Below are 10,738 nucleotides of genomic sequence, written 5' to 3'. Positions count from 1 at the left end.
TGTGAATGTGACTCACTCTTTCAACTGCTTAACATTTCCAACAGACACTGATCAACGCTTTCAATCAGAACATTAAAGACAGCTCCACATGTGGTTAACAAGTATGTTGATCACCAATCCAGCTGGTGTGTTTGAACCTGTATATCTACCACACGCGCATGCACACACACAGACACACACACACATGCACACTGGTATCAATACAAACACATAAACAAACACACATGCATACACACGTATACATATAAGGAATGACAAAAAGCCATAAACCCAACATCTGTCAATGCCTTTTCACAAACACATACTGTACAGCCAGCTGTACAGGCAGATGTGAAACATCTGCTGAGACTGTCATTCACAACCCAGTAATACCCCATAATAAGGGCCCCAGAGAGCCAACCAGTAACCACGGTCCTGGGTTCTCTTTTTGAGATGAATAATCTAAAGTGGATAATAAGAAAATATTTATACCTAACTCTAACAATGGACTTTAGTGGTCTGTAACAACGATACCCTTGTTGGTTTGATTCATGTCCCTTGAAATGTAGAAATATAGGATATCTAAAATTTAGACTATTTAAAATCTTCACAAATTTCTCTTCTTTGAAATGCATAAACTATTCCTATAGGTAAATATGTACCCTTTAAATAGTATATTAAATGTTATTAAAGTTTAAATGTAAAAACAAACAAAAAAAATACCTTGGCTATATTTTTGGGACTGCCATTTCTTATAAATAGGATCCAGATGACAGCTTTTCACAGTGTTGGACTACATTTCCCACATTGCCATGCCTTTTGGCATTTCAAGTAGTTGATACACTCTCAATTTCCATTAAGTATTATCTCAAAAAAATTACATTTCTGCAGTAACCTCTGAATAATGTAATTTTCCCACCCAATACCTACTATGTTCATATAACAGTGTAAATATTGTGTTATCATTACGCTATCAGAGTGTTTTAAAGTGATCCTGATCAGAATCCGAAACACACACACAGATACACACACAGAAACACCACACAAAAAAATCATTAAAACACAGACAGCTGTGTTTTTCTTCCCCTCTTATCTCCTTTTTTCTCCTCCATTCTTCATTTCAGCACATCCAGATAAAAGAGGGAGAAATGTATTGTAGCAAGTGTCTCCAGGACATTAGTGACTCTCTATCACAACTGGTTCATAGACTCCAGCTGACATCCTGAGGTAGCAAATGAAGAAATGAGAGGAGAAAGAGAGACAGAAGGAGATGATGCTAACACAAAGTGAGTGAATGCTGGTGTGTGGTATGTTAAAAATTTAAATGTTAAATAGTTACGTGTCTCACCTGCTGGCCAGCTGAATACCACTGAGAGCAGTAGTGCCATCCTTACTGACAAACAGACACAGGTTACTGTCTGTTAGAGAGAGAGAGAGAGAGAGAGAGAGAGGGAGAGAGAGAGGGAGGGAGGGAGAGGGAGAGAGAGAGGGAGAGAGAGAGAGAGAGGGGAACATTCAACTAATACTCCGAACTGCAATTATGATGTCATAATCAAAATGTTAAAAACAGCATTATAACCAGTTATGATAAAATCATAAAAATCATATTGATAATGATGACATCATAATTCATTTGCCTTGTGCTCTCAGTTTGAAACCACTCAAAAAGATTGCTTTAGTTTGGCTTTGTCTCTGTATGTGTGCTACAGTTGATATGTGTCCGGATTTTCTCCAACCTTCGTTGTTGCTGACATCTGTGAAGTTCTGACTCTGTACGATCTTTTCCACGATGTCATCAGCATCGATACGTGTGTCGTCCACTCGGGTGGGATGGCTCTCCACTGTATCCTTCTTCCTTCTACTGGAATAGGACTGGCATCAGAACAAAGTGGCCCATAACCAACCCTTTACCACTAACCACACAACCCAGACCACAGCCCTCACATTCAACAAATATCAACCCAAATAATACCAACCAACCACCAGACCACACAACGAACTCAGAGTACAACATTAATGCCACCCAGACGCTAAATCTCATTCACTCAATCACTGCAGTGATAATATGACACTGCACAAGAAAACTGTTATTTGTTTTTCAGTGTCATCTGGTGACTGATGTTATTGCATTGATCATTCTCAGTGGCAGTACTGGTTCTAGAGAGTGTTTTGACCAGACAGGATGCACAACAGAAGGCTTCTTGCATCTGAGCCAAACATAGAGCCGCTAAATAACATGAACCTTCCTACGATGACAGATAATGTATGAGTCAGTCTAATGTGAGGGCTTGCCTGGAGGGTCTGTTGGGGAGCAGGCTGGGGCGTGGGGGCGGGGGACGCGGTGGTCTCTCTGGACGGACAGGTTCTTTCTCTGCATCCACGCCTCCTTCGGTTGTCGTAGTAACACCACCTGAGGCACTGCTGCTGGAAGAGGTGTTTCGGCGGTGCTGTGTGAGATCCGTCAGACTGGACGAGCGCGAGTGCCCTGTGCTGTACCCTGACAAAACACATTTTATTTCCGTTTAAACAACAATAAATGATACTAATGAATAGAGCTATACATGGACGAGTATGGAGGCTAAATATTTTTTCTTACTTCTGACTATTATGAACCACATTTATATGATTGCTGGTTTCTGGTGGATAATCAGATGAAATATTATATACGTATGATACATCACATATATTGCAATATATATTAAATATTTTTGCTATGATATTCGGATATACACATGTTTATTCTAGATCACGTGTTAATATATTTATTTACATATTTATTTTGCTTCTTGTCCATATAAACATAGCTTCAAGGTGTGTTGGTGTCTTTCTAAGTCTAGCTGAGAGGTTTTCACTATTCATTCTAGCTCAGTTAGTACTTTGTATGCCGTTTGTACATAGTTTGCTAGAACGCCTGTCAGTCATAATGGACAGAGCCTATCACTGTCTGTTGTGTTTTCTCCCTCCCCTCTTGCCTGCTTATGTGTACCCATGTCATGCAGTCTTACCTGATACTTTACTGTGCTGACTGGCATAGCTATTGTTACGAGAGTGACCCGTGTGGAACACCTCATCTGGACTGGACAAACTCTCATCCAAACCCTCCAAACCTGGACCTAACACACACACAAACACACAAATACAAACACAAACACATGCACACACACATGTACACGCATGTACACACATACACACGACATGCAGGCAAATATCAGCTCTAAACATGTTTCAAAAGCAAAATTTCCTGCCAAAATATGCCACACAGTCACAGTCTGTAGTTCGAACTAGGCAGGGTAAAACCTGTACCTGTGCTGGTGGCAGGTGACTGGGGTTTGAGCTGACGACCAGAAGAGATGCCTGTGGGTGGAGTTGAGTTGGCCTCAGTGCCCTCCCCCTTACAGTCCAGCTGCAGAGAGGGGTCCTGCTGCCCCACGATAGAGATGGTTTTCGCTGTGCTTGTGGGTCTGGAAAAAAACCACCATACACATAACCCATCATACATCAGTCAGGGCAAGCAGTATAAACTCTGACTTTGGTTCTTAAGTTTCCTCCTTAGCTTCATAAAACTGGATAACAAAATTTATCTCGCTCCATCCATGTAACAAATTAATCTATTAATATGAAAGTACTTTTGAGTGGATTTAAGGCCAAGTTTGAGTTACTACAAGTTTCAAAGCCTATAGCAGTTTATGTAATTACAAGACTGTAAATAAATTTACCCATGTTTATTTAAGCCATCTGATTTTCTTGGTGTTCTGTTAACATAAATACATCTGCCAGACCCGGTAAAGGCAGTGCATATCTGCTTCACACTATTCACCAGGTGGGGGCGCCACAGGAGAAAGCATACTGCAAAACACAGTTCCCCATGTGTGGAGGACAAAAACTCACGTTTTAAAGCAGGGGTCTCCAGACAGTAGAGTCATACCAATGGTGACCTTAATTGGGGAAAAAAAGATTAGCAACATTATCCTTACTGTGAAACTCTCGCAATGTTGTTACAATAGTTGGACGTACTTGAAGTTTGGTTAACAAAGGTGAGTCATCTGCCTAAAAAAGGTTTCCCCCAGACATGAAAAGAGGGTTTTAAGACAGATTTTCTTTTTTGAGAACCAAGTGCAGACAAAACTGTGAATCAGACTTTATAACAGGGATTGTTTAAACTAAGACATCTATTTAAAAGGATGATTACATCTGTCCATTCATACACCCATAAGAGAGTCAGACAGATGCAGCTTAGAGACAGAGATTACATGGAATCTTCAAACACACTCCACACAGGCACACACCCTTTTAGAACAGCATTGTTTTTGCATTTGTGCTATTTGTGCAGAAGCTCTGTAGTACACCGACTGTACTCATGTATACACACACAACCTGAACACACAGCTACACTACCTTCAAATCTTGGTGTTGCAGCCCAACAGTGCTCAGCCTAACACTACTCTCTTACTAATCGCTCTCCTTCTGTCTATGTATGTCTTTTTGTCTGTCTCTTTCTCTCTCTCTCTCTCAAACACACACACACACACACACACCTTTAAGATAGAGTTGTCTTGGCGTGTGTTTTTGGTGTCATAGCCCTCCAGTATGCAGCAGCGAACAGTTGAGCCAGAGCCTGCGAACTCTGCTAAGTTCAGATCTGCAAAGCCCACCTGTGAGGAACAGCGAGAAAGACAGGTAAAGACACAGACAGAAAGACAGCTAAAGACACACATCTAAATCAGTGGTGCTAAACTCAGAACAGGGAACTGCTCTTAGGTCAGCTTACTCTGATGGCTGACAATTAGAGCATACGAACACTTTTTTTTCCCATAAAGTTGACATTTAACATTAATTTAACATTGGCAAACATATTGTGCATAACTACATTTAACTTTTTTAGAATGAATGTGACATTAGCAAATCTACTGTGCATAACTACTCTGAAACCTGTTTTTCTCGGGATAAATAGCTAGTCAAATACAGGGTACAGGATAAATAAATAATTGTTTTTTCTTTCTCTTTTTTGTTGTCCTCAGCATGTTGACTTTGCCTCCCTCTACCCTTTCACCTCAAGACCTCTGCTTTCTCTACTTCTGTTTATCCAGGCTGTATGGATCTGAAGATGTTGTGCATTGTAACAAATATTTGACAATGCTGCAGAAAATCAGTATACAATGTAAATAAAAGTTTTCTGAGCACAGCTGATTCTACATAAATGGCATGAGTGGAGAGTTCTGTGGGAATATCTGATGGCAGTAAGAGCATTTCCTATCACTGAAGCATGCCCAGAAGGAGAAGGGTTAACCCACATGTAAGTGTTGTTATGTAAGCACACAGCATGTGACCCCAGACTGGTCATTCATCCATGAGAATCTCTCTCTCTCTCTCTCTCTCTCTCCTGATAAGGGTCTCTGTTATCATCCTCATCCACTGCTTCCATCTTCCCATCCATCTCGTCCTACTATCTTCCCTCTTTTTTACTCTTCTGCTATCCAATGTTATCTCACACTAACATCTCTCTCTCCTCTCCAGTCAACCAGAAGAGTACAGTGTCAACACCAACATTACATGCCATGATCCAACAACCACTAAAGCCACACGCATGCACGTACACACACACACACACACACACACACACCCCTACTCGCACACACACCTACACACATGTACACAGACATACTCTCTCGCTCTCTCTCTCTCTCTCTCTCTCTCTCTCTCACACACCACTGTCATCATTAATGTAACATTTCTCTTGAGGACTGTAAGTAAAACATGTGAGTCAGGCTTGTGGACCACATTCAGAGAGAGAGAATTCTGCATTATTTAAAGACATGTCTTTACGTGTTCCTCAAATTTTTACTTCCTCCAGAAATTCACCCACAATTACTCAAAATTTTGCCTCAAAATACAGAAACAATGCACACCTGAGCACATATTTTGTGTGTGTGTGTGTGTGTGTGTGTGTGTTTGTAAGGGGGGGGGGGGGGGTAAGAGACAGAGAGAGAGAGAATGAGGGACAGACAGAGAAAGGGAGAGAGAGATTAATAAGCTTTGCAGCAGCAAGCAGCTTTCTGGTCCTAACAGACTTAGACACAGCAGAGTCTGGGCCAGCTGGTCTAAACAGACCACGTGGATCCAACCCTAACCCAGATTCTCACACACATATACTAACCAACACTGTTTCAGTTCTATTCGCTGAAATGTGTGCCTTTCACAGGGTGGGATAAGTAATCTCCATACAGCATTGAAAGACAAAATTAACCATATCCAACACACAAACTGATAATTACCATGAGAAACTGAGAGACAGTTACTGGTTGATGCATAGGTTATTGATTCATTCCTTGAACTGAAGTGAAATTGAACCAGAGCTGTAGTACAGATTTGAGCTTGTACTATGTTTTTTGGAGTATATCTGAATATAGACTTCTGTTCACTGTTGGTTCCACTACCAATAGCTGTCAGACTTCTGCTTTCACACAGTTACAGACTTTAATCCCAGACAGAGACCACTTGCCTCTGTCATTAATACACATGTGCACACCAGCACACACACACACACACACACAACAGTGGCGGTTTCCGTTTCTCTTTAACATACACACATACAGACACACACACACATGGATAAATACACACATTCACATGCACATAGACACACATACATAAAGACCACAGTCATGGTTTCCTGTCTTCTTTAAACAGGCTGTACTTCCTATTTAGCAACACAAGAGAGTAGTCAACTGACAGCACCTCAGAGGAACTGAAGCCATAAACTCTGAAGTCAAAACTGAGGACAGATTTAATGTCATTTCTCTCCTTCTCTCTCTCTCTCTCTCTCTCCTCTCATAAAAGGTCCTCCATTCTTTTGTTCTGTGCTCTGCAGTCTTGGCAGAACCTTCCAGTGTGGTGACCTCTACTTTCCAGACAAACAAGGAGGAAAACAAAGAAGAAACAGAAACACACTCCAAAAACAAAAACATATCTCCTCTAACATATCTCTCTGTCTTCCTTTAACACACACACACACAATATCCGTGACACAATACCAGTGACATTGTGTTCTTATCAACACTGCTATCACTGCTATGTCTGAAAGTTGTCCTTGTGGAGCTGAAATGAAAAGCTCTGGCAGGGCTGTAGCCCTCAGCGTCTATAAAAATCTGAAGTAAGGGCAGTTACACATTCACTTGTATGAAACAGTGAATTATGACAGGGGAATTCACTCTGGTTATCATGCCTTCATCTACTGCAGTGAAAAGAAAGAGTAACAACACATACTATTTCACACGCCCCTAGTGAAGGAAAAGTCTGTCAAAACCTCCTTACATAACCCCCCAAACAGCCTGATACCCTTTCTATCGTTACATACTGCATAACACAATCATCTGAACTGTTCTATCAGTGAAACCTGACTTGTGTCTGAGGTAGTCCTGTCAACAGAAAAGGCTGGATGAGCATTAAAACACACACATATACACACACACACACACACACACACACACAGACACACACATATTAATAGAGCATTAATAGAGTCATCCTGTTTAAAGTGACAGGAACAAGAAACCTCAAAAGAAATTTATTTACATCAGTTTTAGAGGACTATGATAGATCTTCTTGAGTCTGTGCTTTAATGGCAAAGTTATAACGATTTAAACCATAAGACATATATCTCTACACGTACACACACACACACACATACACACACACACACACACACACACACAAACGCTGATCAGCACCACCCTCATCTCATATCTCTGGGATCTTTAAGCATTCCCAGCATTCTGCCACAGATGGAAGGTTCCAGAATGGGGGCATGTCACAACCCATCCAGACTCAAACCAGAATGGTAACACACACACACACACACACACACACATACACAAAGACGCACACACAAACATGCACACCCTTACAGCAAATACTGCTCCCTACATCAAACAACACCATCACTACACCTACCACTTACTCCTCACTCATCACCACAACCTGTATTTTGTTTCTCTCTCTCTCTCTCTCTCTCTCTCTCTTTTACACACACACACACATGATGGATTCTTCCAAACGGAAACAGTCCTGTCAAAACAGTGATAATTATCACCCTCCATCACACAAACTGTAAAAAGAAACAAACCAGTACAGATAAATAACGTTGGCAAATAGACACTGTATTTGTTTGCGTAGTCCCTGTATGCTGTCATGACACTGTATGGACTGTAAGGCCCCTGAGGTCTTTATGCATCACCAAACAGATGATTACCACCAGAGAATACAAAGACCACGTCTGTGTGTGCGTATCGCTGTCTGGTTAAATTTGCGTGTGTGGAATCTACTGTATACAAATATATAGAAAAGACGGACCACCCTTCCAAAGACAACCTGTCTGTTTTCAAGAAAGAGGCAGAGAGAAGGGAAGTATGGAGGAAAGAGAAAGAGAGGGAGATGCTCGTTCTCTGACTCATAATTAAAACCATTCTTTGGCAGCGTGTGTGTGTGTGTGTGTATGCTTGAAGGCATGCTTTCTCCTTACTGCAAGAGCGAAAGAGTAAAAGAAAGGGAGAGAGAAAAAAACAGTGGGATGAACTATAAAGAGAATCTTGTACCTTTGAGAATGCCTTCCCTCCCTTCAGCTCCTGTAAACCAGAGAGAAAATTGAAGAGATGGAGTTATTAGTGTAGACATTTGAGGGAGAGTGCATGTCTTTGTGTGTGTGGTTTGTGTAAGTGTGTGATGTGAATGTTGTGTGTGTTATATTCATGTACCTTGCGTACAGACACTCTGCAGATGCAGGGGTCAAGAACCCCTGTGGCGGAACTAGCACTCATCTTGCACACGAAGGAGAATCGCTTTCGCCAGCGAACACAGTTCTCCTGTACCTCCTCTCTGAAAAAGGGAGAAAGACAGAGAGCGAGAGTCAAATAAGGATTCACTAACATCATCATCCAATCACATCTGGATCAGTATCTGTAATGTCAATGACCTCATTTACAGTGCAAACCCTGTAAATTATCATACACTGAAAATTTGAGGCAACTGATAGCCTTCCTGTAACGATAAACAAATCGAAATAAAACTCAAAATGAACAGCTGAACTATATAATCGCTCTGTTCTTTCAAGCTCTGATGAGCCCTATGCGATCAGATTTATAACAACAGGCGTGCACGCGAGCGCGTGTGCGTGTGTGTGTGTGTGTGTGTGTATGTTTCTGCTCCGACGAGTTAGCCCTATATCAAAGGAGTCAAAGCGGAAATCCCCTAAAAGTCAGCGCGACTCTGTATTGACGAAGCATCTGTACCTAATGATTGAAAAGGCCGTCCAGCTAGAATACCCGTGAGGATTCTGGTCTGTTTGTGTTTAGCTAAAGAAAGGAAATGTGCATCTCTAAACGCCAAACACAAGTGACAAAAGAGAGAAACAGAAACTTTTTCAAAGTGATTCAGTTGGTATTTGTTAGACTGAATAGTTGCACTAGGTTATCCTATGTAGCACCACTTCAAACGAAACATTGGTTGTAAATATCAAGTATAGCGTAGACAAGAATTAAATCTCAATTTGCAAGTTAATGAGCTGGGAATATTTATAAAGAGAGGGTCATTTGTCAAACAACAATAATAACTATTGCCGTTTTTGACAGAATTCTATTGTTTTTACCCCTGTAGTCAGGATGCCTTTGTAACTGTGTGTGTGTGTGTGTTTCATGTATTTGTATCTTTCTAGGGACCAGTAAGATCATCTCTCTGTCTCTCTCTCTCTCTCCCTCACACACACACACACACACACCCACACACACACACACACACACACTCTTCTCTGAATCAAGGGTGCTGTGCCCTCATCTGTCTACAGATACTTAATCATAACTCACACGCTTTTTATTGCAATAGAGGAGAACTTCAGAGAGAGAAGAACTGACCCGCCTGACACTGCCAGATGTGTGTGAGAAAATAACCTTTATGCAAGTCTCGACAAATCTGCCCATTTCAGCTGCAGTCTTTTCATTTTTCCTCTGTATGTGTACAGACACATATCCACACACACACACACACACACACACAGTTTGTAGTACAGTTTTCCTCTCTCAGGCTATAGTTTTATATGAAAAAAAAGAAAGAAAGAAACCAGGCATTTTCAAACGAACATATTTTGAAAATGAAGGAGACTGCCAATCAGATTCCCAGAAGCCTGGATGTTTATAGAACTTAAAAGGTCACTAAAAAGGGTTGGAACAGACCTGTCAATTATAGGTCCTTTAAGAACACCACAGACCTGCAGCAGCAGGAAAAATGTTCACTTTCTCACCGACTCATTCACTCTTTCTGTCTGCCTCTCTCATAATTGCATGTTCATTCTTTCTCCCGTTCACAATGTCCAATTTCACTCTTTCTGTCTGCCTCTCTCATAATTGCATGTTCATTCTTTCTCCCGTTCACAATGTCCAATTTCCACTCCATCCTCTTTCTCTCTGTCCTCCAAACACTATGCTTAGACGTACAACTGGGTAGACATGTCTCCGTCTATCCTTCTCTAATATTTTTTTTCTCTCTCTCATTTGACACATCCCCCTCTCCAGCTCTCCCAGTTTGTCTCACACAGTTTCTTCCTCACCCCCTTCCCTCTTCCTCTTCTTCTTCTTTATCATCTTCATTATTTATTATATATGCCCAATGACAGTGACTATTAGAGTAATCTCACAGATTACTGTGTAGTGAGTGACTCTAGCGGGTGAGCGTGCGTAGTGAGTGTGTCTAGTGAGCGTGCACAGAGTCACTG

At 41.3% G+C, this 10,738-nt stretch overlaps 1 protein-coding gene across 1 annotated transcript in view; it reads right to left on the bottom strand.

Annotated features, from left to right (window-relative positions):
• Positions 1-1,120: 1,120 nt before the first annotated feature.
• Positions 1,121-10,738, bottom strand: part of eeig1b (estrogen-induced osteoclastogenesis regulator 1b) — a 24,076-nt gene continuing 14,458 nt past the window's right edge. Inside the window, exons 2-11 of the mRNA XM_030786913.1 lie at positions 8,730-8,850; positions 8,571-8,600; positions 4,515-4,631; positions 3,868-3,914; positions 3,283-3,440; positions 2,985-3,086; positions 2,272-2,476; positions 1,716-1,837; positions 1,328-1,397; positions 1,121-1,201 (exon numbers count right to left, since the gene is read on the bottom strand). Of these exons, the coding sequence (XP_030642773.1) occupies positions 1,156-1,201; positions 1,328-1,397; positions 1,716-1,837; positions 2,272-2,476; positions 2,985-3,086; positions 3,283-3,440; positions 3,868-3,914; positions 4,515-4,631; positions 8,571-8,600; positions 8,730-8,850 (1,018 nt within the window). The 3' untranslated portion in view covers positions 1,121-1,155. The remainder of the gene's footprint in view (positions 1,202-1,327; positions 1,398-1,715; positions 1,838-2,271; positions 2,477-2,984; positions 3,087-3,282; positions 3,441-3,867; positions 3,915-4,514; positions 4,632-8,570; positions 8,601-8,729; positions 8,851-10,738) is intronic.

This window comes from Chanos chanos, chromosome 10, assembly GCF_902362185.1.
Source record: "Chanos chanos chromosome 10, fChaCha1.1, whole genome shotgun sequence".
Classification (NCBI taxonomy): domain Eukaryota; kingdom Metazoa; phylum Chordata; class Actinopteri; order Gonorynchiformes; family Chanidae; genus Chanos; species Chanos chanos.
This window is presented reverse-complemented; position numbering and strand designations above follow the sequence as displayed.